Genomic DNA, 15,367 nt, shown 5'->3' on the forward strand with positions numbered 1-15,367 from the left:
CGCAATCCTCTGCTGATGACGTCAGATATTACATCACTGTATTTAGACACTTATTTACCCATGTCTTCTTCCATTAATCTTTAGCTATACATATATTATAAATATTTATTTTTCAGAAAGACACATATGTCATCAGTGATGTAATATAATATCTGACGTCATCAGCAGAGGTTTGCGGTCGCGTGAGTTATAGTTGCCTGCACTAACTATAACGGGGGAATTTCATTGGTTTTTTACGAGTGAAATGTCCAGCTAACTATAACATGTGTGAAACCTATGATTTTTTAAGTGAATTTGCAAGGTTTTTTTAAATGCTAATTTTTAACTATAACGTGTGTGAAACCTATGTTTTTTTCAGTGAATTTGTACGGTTTTTTAAAAGCTAAGTTATGTATTTATTTATGTATTTTTTTTCAGGTTTTACACCGTGCGCGCACCGTGCGCTTCGCGCACCGTGCGCGCGCTGTGGGCACTCGGTGCGCTTCGCGCACCGAGCACCCACGGTTCTCAGTACGCGCAGGGTGCACGCACCTCGCGATTTAAAAAAATAAATACATTTGTTTATTTCTCTCTTGGGGGTCCTTCTGTGACCCCCTGACCAAGGCTAGGGGGTCAGGAACTGTCCACTCTGCCCCCTTTTCACATTCTCCACCTTTGTTTTTCACCCCCTCAGACTGCGAGAGACAAAATGGCGGCCGACACTTCCTGGTTTCGACCGATTCGAATGTTTACCGACATCTAACAACCAATCAGAATTGCGCACGGCAGGGTGCGCGCGTATAGATATTGATATGCTTTTAAATGCTATTTTCTCAGGAAATACTGAACAGATTTACACCAGACCTGCAAAAGGCACTTCCTTGACCTTACGGCTACCTCTCTGCCAAATTTCAAGTAATTCTGTTCAGCCGTTCGGGCTGTAGCTGTGTCTAAAGGTCCTATTGAAAAATGCATGGGGAAAACGCGTTTTGGGACCCCCCTTTTTTCTCGGCCCCCACTTGACGAATCACCCCAAGACTTTCAGGGTAGGAGCTGAGCGGAGTGCCCCCTTAGTTTTGAAAATTTCGCGAGGATTCGTCAACCGGCGCCAAAGTTATTCAAAATAGAATTTTGAGATTTCCTAGTTGTAACTATAACTATCTACTGGCAACCGCCAGTAGATAATAAATATATATATATATATATATATATATATATATATATATATATATATATATATATATATATATATATACATATATATATATACATATAATGTGTGTTTATGTATATATTCACTTAAAAAACCATAGGTTTCACACATGTTATAGTTAGCTGGACATTTCACTCGTAAAAAAACATTAAAATTCCCCCGTTATAGTTAGTTCAGATAACCAAAACTCGCGCGCCCGCAATCCACTGCTGATGACGTCACATATGACATCACTCATGACATGGTCAGTGACATCACTCATGACATCATCCTTGTGATAGAGTGGCAGTCGCGCGAGTTATAGTTATTTGAACTAACTATAACGGGGGAATTTCAATTGTTTTTTACGAGTGAAATGTCCAGCTAACTATAACATGTGCGAAACCTATGGTTTTTTAAGTGAATTTGCAAGGTTTTTTAAATGCTAATTCCTAACTATAACGTGTGTGAAACCTATGGTTTTTTAAGTGAATTTGTAAGGTTTTTTAAATGCTAATTTATGTATGTATTATTATATTTAATTTATTTTACAATAAACTACCTATGTATATAGTTATAGATTGACTGTATCCTGTAATATGGAATGGCTCACCTCTTCTTTTTTTTGAATTTGGATAAAGTTGAACAGCGTAGTTAATATCTTCTATAAACTTAGAAACAGTTTAAAATGGTTTTTTTAAAAAGTTTTTTTCGCCGTTCGCGCACCGTGCGCGCTCCCCGCGATTTTTTGAAAAAAAACAAAACTAATTTTTTACCCTTCGGGGTCCTTCAGGGACCCCCTGACAAAGGCTAGGGGGTCAGGAACTCTCTACCCTGCCCCCTTTTCACATTCTCCACCTTTCTTTTTCACTGTCACACACAAAATGGCGGCCGACACTTCCTGATTTCGACCGATTCGAATGTTGACTGACATGTAACCACCAATCAGAATTACGCTCGCGCACGTTATGGTGCGCGCACGGTGCGCGCACGGTGCGCGCTTATAGATATTTATGTACTTTTTTTTTTTTTTAAATAACATTTTATTAACATTTCAATCTGCAGCAATTACAGCAGTCGTGACGATTAGGCAATACGTAATTATACAGGGTACATATCAGGACATCATAGGCGACCAGCATCACAGCAAGGGTAATTTAGTGCAGAGACAAACCCAGCATAATACATCATACCGGCAACCCACCGACCAGCCCGGGACCAGGGGGGGCTCCAACCCACGGAATGTATGATTAGGTGTTTCCTGGAGCTCCGGACATCCCACCTGTAGCCAGGTTGTCCATTAAGGCCTGTCTCTCTCGTCGGAGTTCTACCGTGGGAGAAATACAAATGTCCCCTCTATTTGTTCCACCGTCCCCATTTGTGGTCCCATTTTCTGGGGCAACTGCGACCTTTATAGACCGTTTTCTCCGCCACCATCGATAGATCCATGTCTTTGGCCCAGGCGCTCAACGATGGCAAGGCGGCAACCCCCCATTTCTGGGCAATATTTCGTTTGGCTATGGCCCAACCCAGCGCCGCCCAATCCTGCTCCGCTGGGGTACGGTCAGTATCCTTCCACACGTTAAGGAGACACAACTGAGGGGAGGGAACAACCGACTTACCGGTGGCCCGCGCCATCTGGCGGATGACTTTTGTCCAATATTGTTGTATGGGGGGGCAGGCCCATAAAATATGTGTGAATGTGCCTACGTGAGGACAATTCCGAATGCAGAGCTCGTTGGGACGCCTACCTAATTTGCACAATAGGATCGCATCAAAATATACACGATGCAGAACCTTGAGCTGGACCAGGCGGAGCCGCATCTATTTAATGTACTTTTAACTCTTAACTTTTAACTTGTAATTCTTTTTTAAAAAAACGTCCCGTTTTTGTCTTTTATTTTAATTTAGTTACTCGGTTTTCCCCTGTTTTTAAATTCGAGCCACTCGCATACCCGCATTGCTGCCACCTTACTTTCACCTTAATTTGGTCAAACACCGCGTTTTAGCGGGTCCCTGCCCACTGTCTCGTGTTGGTGGCCATCTTGGGAGGGGGGACAGTGCAGGAGGCGCAGGTAGCGCTCTAGTGTTCCTAGTGTCCCGCGCTCGGCGAGCATAAAGCCAGGCAAATCTCAGGTGAGCACCCTTAACATCTTGACCATTAGCGTTGGGATAGCCTCGCACTCACCGCTATTCCGCTGCTGGCTGCTGCTGTAATTCTTTTTTAAAAAAACGTCCCGTTTTTGTCTTTTATTTTAATTTAGTTACTCGGTTTTCCCCTGTTTTTAAATTCGAGCCACTCGCATACCCGCATTGCTGCCACCTTACTTTCACCTTAATTTGGTCAAACACCGCGTTTTAGCGGGTCCCTGCCCACTGTCTCGTGTTGGTGGCCATCTTGGGAGGGGGGACAGTGCAGGAGGCGCAGGTAGCGCTCTAGTGTTCCTAGTGTCCCGCGCTCGGCGAGCATAAAGCCAGGCAAATCTCAGGTGAGCACCCTTAACATCTTGACCATTAGCGTTGGGATAGCCTCGCACTCACCGCTATTCCGCTGCTGGCTGCTGCTGTAATTCTTTTTTAAAAAAACGTCCCGTTTTTGTCTTTTATTTTAATTTAGTTACTCGGTTTTCCCCTGTTTTTAAATTCGAGCCACTCGCATACCCGCATTGCTGCCACCTTACTTTCACCTTAATTTGGTCAAACACCGCGTTTTAGCGGGTCCCTGCCCACTGTCTCGTGTTGGTGGCCATCTTGGGAGGGGGGACAGTGCAGGAGGCGCAGGTAGCGCTCTAGTGTTCCTAGTGTCCCGCGCTCGGCGAGCATAAAGCCAGGCAAATCTCAGGTGAGCACCCTTAACATCTTGACCATTAGCGTTGGGATAGCCTCGCACTCACCGCTATTCCGCTGCTGGCTGCTGCTGTAATTCTTTTTTTAAAAAACGTCCCGTTTTTGTCTTTTATTTTAATTTAGTTACTCGGTTTTCCCCTGTTTTTAAATTCGAGCCACTCGCATACCCGCATTGCTGCCACCTTACTTTCACCTTAATTTGGTCAAACACCGCGTTTTAGCGGGTCCCTGCCCACTGTCTCGTGTTGGTGGCCATCTTGGGAGGGGGGACAGTGCAGGAGGCGCAGGTAGCGCTCTAGTGTTCCTAGTGTCCCGCGCTCGGCGAGTATAAAACCAGCCATGCTGACGCGCAGCGTCATCACGCAGCGTCATCGCCGGAATATCGCCGGAGTTTCGCCAGAGTCAAGCCCGTCTGTGCCCGTCCGGGCCCAGACGGGCCTAGGGCCTGTCATCATGCCCGACTCTGTGGCGCCATCTACAACTAGGCTTCGATATGGGAGGGACGCCCTATTGACTTTGCGTCCGCCCCATCCCATTAGTTGTTGCTTTGCACAGATGGGAACTATTCCGTTTTTACCGTGTAGAGCCTGCCCCTCCGGCCATAATTCAGTGGCTGTGAAATCTGTTCTTTCCATGGCTTTATTAAATTGCCGGTCCTTGCCGAGCCATGCCATTGAAATTAACTCACTTATCTTAGACCACGAGTTGGATGTGTTGTATCTTACTGAGACCTGGCTCTCCCCCAGGTCTGGTCCTGACATGGTCAGAGCACTCCCCCCGGGCTTTCACATAGTCCATCTTGATAGACCTAAAGGGAGGGGAGGAGGAATTGCAGTTCTCTATAGAGACACTCTTGCTTGTAAGATTCAGAATGGAGGGGTGACTGATTGTGAGAGCTTACAGTTCTCCCTTCGGTTGTCACCTACAGTGTCTTTGGTAGGTTTGTTGATTTACCGCCCTCCTGGACCCCTGGGTAGCTTTCCTAATTCTCTCCTTGAAACTACTGCACTCCTTGCCTCTTCAACTGCCAACTTTGTTGTCCTCGGGGATTTTAATATCCATCTTGAGGACCCCACCAATGCCGCGGGAGTCGATCTGCTCGATGATTTTAAATCTTTTGGAATTAATCTGGCCAACTCGGGCATGACCCATGAGAAGGGCCACTTGCTTGATCCCATACTTTCCAACTTGGACCATTTTATTTCATCTCCGGCTCTTGCCCTGCCTTGGACAGACCACTTTTTGGTGTCCGCGACATGGCAATTCAATAGCCCAACTGCAGTGGTCTCACGGGTTTACACCCTGGAGAGAGCCTGGTCGAGGCTCCCAGTTGACACCTGGGTGGCACACCTGGAGGCCACGCTGCCCCCTCTGGGAGCTAACCCAATAGTTGCTGATGCGAATCTTCATACCTGGCTCGTGGATTCTTTGGACACTCTCCTACCCAAAAAGAAACAACTTACGAGGGGGAAGAGAATGGGCTCTGCACCCTGGTATTCGCCAGAACTGAGAACCCTGAGGAAGGGATGCAAGAGGCTAGAGCGGTCCTGGAGGAGAGACTGGAGTGAGGCAAGTCGTAAAGAATATCGTGCGGCCCTGAGCAGGTATAAATCCGCTATTCGGGTGGCAAAATCAGGATTCTTTGAAGAGCGTATAGGCTCGGCGGCCAACTCTTCTAAAGAGTCATTCAGGGTTATTAAGGAGCTACTGAACGCCCCCGATCCTCAGGTTATCCACGAGGACCCTCGCAAAAAATGTATAGAATTGGCCTCGTTTTTTAAAAGCAAAATTGATAATATATTGGCCTCCCTTCCCCGGCCAGGTGAGGTCTCGTCCTTGGAGGATAATTCCACCTCCCAACTTAGGTTGCAATCGGTGGAGCTGGCCTCCCTGGGTCCGGTCACGAAGGAGGAAGTCTTGGCGGTTCTGGGGTCTATGAAGAGCGGCTCCCCGATAGACCCAGTACCTATTAAATATCTCAAACAGGTGTCATCTACAATTGGTGGCCCTGTGACGGACTTGATAAACCTGTCTCTCGTCCAGGGGATAGTTCCCCCCAGTTGGAAAGGGGCGGTGGTTAAGGCCCTTTTGAAAAAACCTAACCTTGATCCCGCCGACCTCGCTAACTTTCGGCCTATCTCCTTGCTGCCGGGTATCAGTAAGGTGGCTGAGAAGCTGGTGAACAGCCGCCTCTCGGACTTTTTGGAAACCAATTCCCTTCTGGGCGACTCCCAAACGGGCTTTCGCCCCGGTCAGGGGACTGACACCGCCCTGCTGGCGGTCGTGGAGAATGCGAGGAGCATGCTGGATTCAGGAGGTTCAGTGGCAGTGATCCTCCTGGATCTCAGCGCTGCTTTTGACACCGTGGACCATCAGGTGCTTCTCCAACGGCTTTCGGGGGTGGGGATCACGGGTCTGGCCCTCAAATGGTTCGCCTCCTTCCTGGAAGGTCGCTCATTTGAGGTATGGGAAGGCCAGGAAAAATCATCTTCATCCCCTCTCCAGTGTGGTGTGCCACAGGGCTCTTCATTGAGCCCTACCTTATTTAACGTTTACATGGCCCCCCTGGAGAGTGTGGTACTGCCGCTGGGTATTAAAATCATCAGTTACGCTGATGATACTCAGCTGGTGGTTGGCCTTTCCCAGTCGGCGCACCATCCCGACCGGCTGCACACGTGTCTTGAAAAGATCTACACGTGGATGTGCAGCTCAGCCCTAAAGTTAAATGGCTCCAAGACGGAATGCTGCTGGGGAACTCTTCTCCATCTTTGTCCCCCAGCAGCTGGCCAGACTGTCTGGGACCGGTACCCCCCCCCCCAAGCTGGAGATCAAGAGCCTGGGGGTATGGCTGGAGCAGGACCTATCGTTTAAAACCCATGCCAAAAAGACTGCTGGCGTGTGCTTCGGCCTGCTCCGCTCAGCCCAGAAGATTCTGCCTCTGCTCCCAGTAGCCACTCGTAGGCTTCTCATCCAGGGACTTATCATCTCGCGGCTGGATTTCAGCAATGCGCTTTTCCTGGGTGCTCCAGAAGCTACCTTGAATAAACTACAGCAAGTGCAGAACGCGGCTGCTAGGCTTCTGACGGGTCTCCCTAGGCGTCAATCTGCCCGCCCGGCGTTGAGGGCATTGCACTGGCTCCCGGTGAGGGACAGGGTGAAATTCAAGTCACTTTGCATCGCCCACAAAGTTCTGCATGGGGTAGGTCCACCTATTTTGGAGGAATTGGTCCAGCCCTACAAGGCCTCTCGTTCTCTCCGCTCTGATCATCAACATCTCCTTCAGGTTGGCAGGGTGAAAAAGGCAAGAACCGGTGGCAGAAGGTTTTCAATAAATGTGGCCTCTCTGTGGAATTCATTGCCCCTACAACTGCGCTCGGAAGCTAGTCTCCTTCGGTTCCGTAAACTTTTAAAAACTTTTTTGTTTATCGTGTAATCCCTGCATTCTTGCAGTAGTGCTGTGCCGGCAAGCGCTGGGATGCCTATTGGTAACCAGGCGCTATATAAAACTCAGAATAATAATAATAATAATTAACTGCAATTTTCTCAGGAACTACTATACAGATTGACACCATATATGCAAAAGGCACATGCCTGACCTGAGGACTACCTCTTTGCCAAATTTCAAGTAATTCTGTTCAGCGGTTCGGGCTGTACCTTCGACTAAAGGTCCTATGGGAAAATGCATGGGGAAAACGCGTTTTGAGACCCCCTTTTTTCTCAGCCCCCGCTTGACGAATCACCCCGAGACTTTCAGGGTAGGAGCTGAGCGGAGCGCCCCATTAGTTTTGAAAAATTCGCGAGGATTCGTCATCCGGCGCCAAAGTTATTCAAAATAGAATTTTCAGATTTCCTATGGGAACTCGGTCCAAACTATAACTATCTACTGTGTATATATATATATACACCTGTATTGTCACACAGGTAATTCCTATGCCATTTGTGTCATAATTCTTTATTAAGAAATTAAAGACATATAATTTCATAAAGATATAATACAGTGTTATTGACATAATGTAATAGAACATAAAGAAGAAAAGAAAAGTTGTATATAAGATGAGAGAGGAAAGAAGTTGTGTTAATCAAAGAGCACAACATCCTCGACTCCTCCCAATCCAGCTTCAGAAAAAAGCAATACGGAAACCGCCCTCCTCGCCGCAACAGACGACATCCGCACCCTACTGGACAAAGGTGAAACAGTAGCCATAATCTTCCTCGACCTCTCAGCGGCGTTCGACAGCGTCTCTCACTGCATCCTAATACGCAGACTCCACGACGCAGGAATCCAGGACAAGGCCCTCGATTGGATCCGCTCCTTCCTCACGGTTAGAACGCAGCGGGTCAGACTCCACCCTTTCCTCTCGGACCCTACACCTACCACCTGCGGAATCCCCAGGGTTCCTCCCTCAGCCCGACACTCTTCATCTACATGGCTCCACTCGCCCCCATTGCCAGGACCTACGGACTGAACATTGTGTCATACGCAGACAACACCCAACTCATCCTCTCCCTATCCAACGAACCCAACACCGCCAGACACAACTTTCGAGAAGGCATGGAAGCTGTCGCCAAATGGATGGAAAACAGCTGCCTACAACTAAACGCCAACAAAACAGAAGTTCTCATCATGGGTCCAAACACTGACACCTGGAGCGACACCTGGTGACCCCTGCCCTCGGAAACCTGCCAACCCCCACAGACCACGCATGCAACCTGGGAATCATCCTGGACTCCGAGCTCAAAATGGACCGCCAGATCACCTCCGTCTCATCTTCCTGCTTCCACACCCTCCGGCTCCTTTGTAAGACCTTCAAATGGAACCTCCTTGAACACAGAAAGACCGTCACTCACACCCTGGTCACCAGCAGACTCGACTACGGCAACACACTCTACGCCGGAACAAACAAAAACCTCACCCGCAAGATACAGAACATCCAGAACGCCGCCGCAAGTCTGGTCCTCAACCTGCCAAAACACTGCCACATCTCCCAGCACCTGCACACACTCCAGTGGCTCCCCGTCGAGGCGAGAATCACCTTCAAGATACTCACCCACGCACACAAGGCCCTCCACGGCACCAGACAGCCGACTCAAATTCCACGCACCCCAAAGGACCATACGATCAGCCCAGCTCATCTACGCCATGGTGCCCCGCACCAGAAAGACCAAATCGGGAGGCCGCTCCTTCTCCTTCCTCACGGCCAAAGACTGGAACGCCCTTCAGCTCCACCTCAGACAGACAACATCGCTCCCCATCTTCGAAAGAAACGTCAAATTCTGGCTCTTCGACAGACCGCCTCCTTGATGGAATGGATCCTGCACCATCTCTATCCCTAGCGCCTTGAGACCCTTATGGGTGAGTAGCCACGCTTAACAAACTTCTGATTGAGTGATTGAATGGAAGGAGGGGTGAAATAAAGACAGAAAGCTAAGAATGGAAAAAGAATATTGTGCATAATATGATAAAAAAAAATCCTATCCCCTTTTGGACGTCAAATGCATTTTCCACATAAGGTATCCATGATAATTTTGTGTTCGTTTTCCCCAACATCATCGGGGCTCAAAGGGTACCCAGGGTTTGTGGATTCCCATTGAGGGAACTGAGAAAACAGACAAAATATAGCAACATTGTTTTTTGTTGGGGGGGGGGGGGGGGGAAGTGTTTTGCCAAACAGTGTCTATTTTCCTCAGTAGGAAAAAACAGCCATTTATGACAACGTTTTCATCTGTAACTTCATGTCACAATACAAAAGCAATATACCATTACGTCCGCAAGACACTACTGGTTGCGGGTATATATAGGGTTTGTAGATTCATAAAGAGCCTGAGGTATACAGAGTAAAAAACTAAGCTGCACCCGCCAATAGTTTTTCGTTGTGTGCCGAGTATAAATAAATTCATATAGTAAAATATGAAGAGGGAAACCTTGGTATGAAGGGAAACCTATGTATTTCTGAAATGTACACCAGGTACTGAGTTTAGGAGCAGTGGTTATTTGTACATCTCTGAATTTGTGGGTACTCATATTAGCATATGATTCAGAGGGCATTTTGCTAAATGTCTTCTCACTGTCTTACATTTGGAAGGCACAAATGCAGAGAAATTCAGTTGATAATAACAAATGCTCTACTATTAAGTGTTTCCACAATAGTTCTCTACTTGTGTGGCTGGGCCTAGCACCTGTGACACAGTACACTCCAAAACACGACCTGGAGACATCAGATTTTACCCAGCAGAATCCATGCTTTTTTAACAACTTGAGTAGCTGCAGATATTTGGCCCTAGTTTAGCTGCCATCCAGCGTTTCTGCACATCCCTCCCCTCCCAAACAAAATGGTACCTCACTTGTGTGACGGGACCATGCGTCTGCAACTGGAAAAGGCCCAAAACGCAACTTGGACATTTCAATCTTTTCTATCCCAAAAATGGCCCCTTTTCTGTAATGTTGACGGGCGCTGAATTTGGCTCCTAGATAATCTGGCACCCAGGGAAACCTACAAAACCTGTACATTTCTTGTGGCATGACTTGTGTGGCTCACATCAGGTTGTTTTACCCAGATGTCCTTGCAAACCTAAACCTTTGACTAAAACATTTTCCTAATTTTTCTGTGATGGAAAGTTTGAAAATCTTCAGGGAGCCACAAATTTCCTACCTCTCCACATTCCCCTCGAGTCTCCCTGTCAAAATGGTACCTCACTTGTGTGGGTGGCCCTAGTGCCCGGCGACAGGAACGGGCCCAATGTGCAACTAGGACACATCAACTACTTGCACTGAAAACCGACCCATTTTTTGCAATTTGGGTAGCTATGGATTTAACAAATTTTATTAGGTTATTTTGCAATATGTAAGGGTCGCAGCCCCAGCATGGCTGCATTTTTTACCTTAGCTCAGCCGGCACCTTGTGAAACCTACTCATTTCTGAAAGCTAGACACCTGGGGGAGTCTAGAGTGTGGTGACTTACATGATTCTCACCAGGTTTCTGTACCCAAAAGCCTTTGCAAACCTCAACCTGTGTCTAAAAACACACATTTCCCTCACATTTCAGTGACAGAATGTTCTGGAATCTGTGGGAAGTCTCAAATGTCCTACCACTCAGCATTTTCACAGTTCTCCTTTTAAAAATGGTCCCTCATTTGTGTGGGTGGCCCTAGTGCCCTACGACAGGAAATGGCCCAATATACAACATAGACTCATCAACTATTTCCACTGGAAACAAACCCTATTTCTGTATTTTTGCAATTTCACCTCACAGATGGGCCGGAGGGGGACAAGGACTGAAGCGGAAGAGACTCCACTTCATCTCAAATATTGGGTCTAAAAAAGGAAACCTTGTGTGCAAACACCAGAGGTTCCTTTCAAACTCTTGTCCGTGTCAGCCGCCAGCCATACTGGGGAGGTATTGCCGGCGTCACCTACCACTGAAAGGGTGAATGAAAATCTTATTATAGTCCCTTGTTTGAAAGGGCACTAGAACCTTTTCTCCAATTATAGCTCAGAATGTATAAGACATCTTATTTAGCAATATTTTTACTGTTGCTATGGCAGAGCATCAAACTTGTATACAGAAAGAATACTGAACAACACCCGTACTCAAATGTTAAACTAATAAGTAATGTATGACACCGGGTTGTTAGATGATGTTTGAGAGAGCGAGGAGAGAGGCCTTGAATTGAGGTGAGGCTGAGGTCCCAAACTGGCCAAGCAATGGGTGACCGACAAGTAAAAGTAGGTTTTGGTGAGTAGGAATCCTGTTCTTACCATTGGTAGCTTTGCATGAACAGTAAAGTTTTCCGCAGAGAAAAGTGCATAAGATAGAATAACTAAACTTTCCAGTTATGAGAAACATGTTCAAATTCCCACATCAATTAAGTAAAAAAAATGTAAAGACATCAAATTTACAAAAATAGGAAGTAGGTAAAGTTATAGAATTTTCTATTGAAAAGCTATCATTTTAAGACTTTTGAAATATGATCTACGATTCCTACTTGGATATGAAATTGAGTTTTCAGTGTTACATAATAAAATTCTACTTTCTTCAATGAGTGACATCATGGTTATATCTTGATATTTTACATTTTAGGGAAAAGCTATGGCACTCCTGTGGATTGGATGGATTCCATCCCATACAAAGCTTCACTGTGGAAGAGAATGATTGACTCGCCAGATCATTGGGTAGAAGATACACTTCAGGTTAGTATGCTAATGTTTATCCACTTACAACAAGCACTCTGTTTTCTAATAATTCAAACCTAATCCAGCGAAATGTTTACTTTCTTTCCAATTGTGCCTTTAGATTAAATAGCAGGTGTAAGAAAGGGTGTTAGATGGGGGCATTTAGGGAGAAAAAAATGTAAATGTATAATTTTTAAGAGAAGTACTTTCACTTTAACTTGGTAAACAGCTATATGCAGGTGTTCTCACGTCTCAAACCTGACGGTTACATAGAATAAAAAAGGTAAAATTTAATGTTTAAGTATTCCTCTTCATCAGTAAATGGCCAGCCTGTATATTGTATCAAATAAAATGGCATACTTTTTGGGACTAGTAATGCTGCGACAGATGAGTTGTTAATATGTACATATTATAAACATAGTTAAAAATATTGAGCACTTTTTCTATGGTATTCAAATAAGTCAAATGTATGTTAAATAAGGCCAGTGTCTCAGCTAACTCTAAAAGAAGGTTTTAAGTACTTAGATCATAGTTGCTGTTTTAGAATTAAATTAGAAATCGCATTATTGCAATTCTTGGTGCCCAAATCAATTTACTAGTTTTTAAAGATGATAAACGTTGGCCATACTTTACTGCCACCACTAAGACATGGGATAAGGATGAGTACAGGGTTCCTTTTGGTTTCACAGTTGGGCTAATGGACCGTCTATTTAAAATCTATAATTCAAATGTCTTGTCTCGCCTTATGTTGCTCTTGTTGAATGTTTGTTATAGATTCTTGTATGACAGGTAGTAGGAACCCTTTAGTTCGGGCATGACTGTGTATGTAACTCGTACTTTCACTGTAAGACAATTTTATTTTGTAATCATAAAAAAGACAGTCCTTTACTTAAATAAATAAAAATATTAAACAATACATGTAATTGCATTATTTAAATCGACGTACATAAAAGGAGTAACGTTTGTTTCTTATTTTTGCACACAAAATGTAGAAGGCTAAAGCCACTATGCACTAAATTAAAGATTACACCTTCCTAGAAGGTTCTGCAGTCTGACTTAGGAAAAATGCCTGTAAGTCAAGGTTGCTCACTGTCTTAATGAGCTGAAGGAACTAATAGCAAAAGAGAAGCCACTCACACTACAAGAACAAATCCCACCAACCTCTTCCTAGAGGCACCAGAGCCAAATGAAGAGAGGGGGATCAAGAAGACTTCATTATATCAAATACAGAAGAGGTAGTAGTGGTTTAGACGATCGCACCTCTCAGATCCACACAGTACAGGGAACGTATACCAGATCCTTTGTCGTTTTTTCACAAATATAAATAGTGCTTTAAAGGTACAATGGCACTCTACAACCACAGGCAGCAAGAACGTGGTAGTATACAATATCTCCATGTGCAAAACAACAAATGTAGTAGCCAAGCACTCAAAAGAGTAGTCCGAATATGATAAAACTAAGTATTTAGCAAAAATGTTCTTAATCAATGACAGTTCAAATGAAGGACAGAAGTCATCAGTATTTTTCGTTCTCAATATTTGCCAGTTGCGTTCTCCGATATTCATGCATCAGTGTCCCCTTGATCTTCCAGAGATCGGCGACCCCTCAGTTCCCACAGTGCAAAGCAGGATCCAGTCCCTACATCCACCCACCCTGACACGAATATGGGGAAGTGCCAGCAAATCACCTTGTTAGTCTTGCTCCTCCAGGTCTCCGCCAGCTGCCTCAGCAAGCTTCTCCGACTCTCTGCTCCGCTCGTTGGTTTTGAAGTATTCCTTGAGGGCTTTCTGCAGGGACTTGGGATCTAAGAAGATCTTTGATTTGCTGTTCATGGTAACCCTCAGCCTGGCATAACATTGTGTAATCCAGATTATGCTCTTGCAATCAACGTTTCAGAGGAGCAAACTGTCGTCTGGCCTCCTGTACCTTTATGGTGAAATCCGGGAACATTGATATTGAGGATCCCTCAGATTGAAGGTCTCTTCTCTCTGGCCTGTCTCCACGCAGCGTCCCGGTCCCTGTAATTCAAAAGTTTGGCAATGACTGGGCGTGGCGGGGCGCCAGGGGAAGGCCTAGGGCCAACGGAACAGTGGGAACGCTCAACCACAAACATGGCAGAAAAGGTATCGCAGCCCAGGAGCGTAACCAGGAGCTTCTCTATGAACACCTTCAGGTTGCCCATTGCAGTACATACCGGAAGGCCTGTAATGCCAATATTACTCCTCCTTGATCTAGACTCCAAGTCTTCTGCCCTGTCTTACAGCACCATGAGTGTTTTCGTCAACTGCTTCTGGGTAGTATCTGCCTCCGACTGAGCCTCCTCCAACACCTGCCGCTCAGCCATGTCCTGGCGTTCGGCTTGCTTGTCGAGCCTCTCCGACATTCGATCCATACGGTAGGCCAAGGTGTCTTTCTAACCATTTATTGTAGACAGACTTTTTCTGCATTGCGGTCATTATTTTTCGGATATCTCCAGCAGATTCCTCAACAGCATCTGTCTGCCTTTCGTGAGAACGGGCCTCTCCCACCTCCCTATGCCTCGAACTTTGCAGCTTGGTCTGAGATTTGTCCACCTTGCCCATTTTGATATGGGGTGAAGCCAAGTCACCACAGCACTCGGGCCCACAGCCACTTCAATCGCAGTAAGCAAACCAGAGGGGTCCCCCTGGATCTCAGTGGAGGCTCTACTTAAAGGCTGGTGGCAGCCAATGGGTCAATAGCAGCAGCCCTAAAGGGAGAGCAGCGGGGAGCAAGAGCGGGAGGATGGCCACCCCGAGGCTGCAAACAGGGCGCGGCAGCCCATAGACACCAGCCAACAGACGTGTACTCGCAGCAGAGTGATACCTGGCCTCTGAAAGTTAAACAGGTGTGCCAACTCTGTAGAGCCCCACTTGCAATACGAGCTTTAATTGAGGATTCTTTCATTCCACAGGGTGACTAAGTATAGCCTCTCACCACCAGTATTTATTCAAGGACAGCAATCACCGCTGTGACCCAGCCGTATCAGGACTCCCCCAACAATCCTCACCACCGTCTGGGAGTCAGGATCAGCAGGAGACAGGTCTCCCTCTCGGCGGATGCGATGTGTAGAGGCCACTCAGCCGCATCAGCTAGGCACCTCAAAGGCAGCTCTCCAGGCCGGGGCCTGTAACACACTCCGCCAGTGCTCGGTCACTCG

The 15,367-nt window shown here is 46.2% G+C and overlaps 1 protein-coding gene across 3 annotated transcripts in view; it reads left to right on the plus strand.

Moving 5' to 3' along the window:
• Nucleotides 1-15,367, plus strand: part of LOC146805855 (synaptotagmin-like protein 2) — a 234,820-nt gene that overhangs the window by 196,855 nt on the left and 22,598 nt on the right. For all 3 annotated transcript variants that reach the window (XM_085620557.1, XM_085620556.1, XM_085620558.1), the window contains one exon: nucleotides 12,098-12,207. In XM_085620557.1, the coding sequence (XP_085476683.1) occupies nucleotides 12,098-12,207 (110 nt within the window). The remainder of the gene's footprint in view (nucleotides 1-12,097; nucleotides 12,208-15,367) is intronic.

The sequence above is a fragment of the Triturus cristatus genome, chromosome 8 (assembly GCF_964204655.1).
Source record: "Triturus cristatus chromosome 8, aTriCri1.1, whole genome shotgun sequence".
NCBI lineage: Eukaryota > Metazoa > Chordata > Amphibia > Caudata > Salamandridae > Triturus > Triturus cristatus.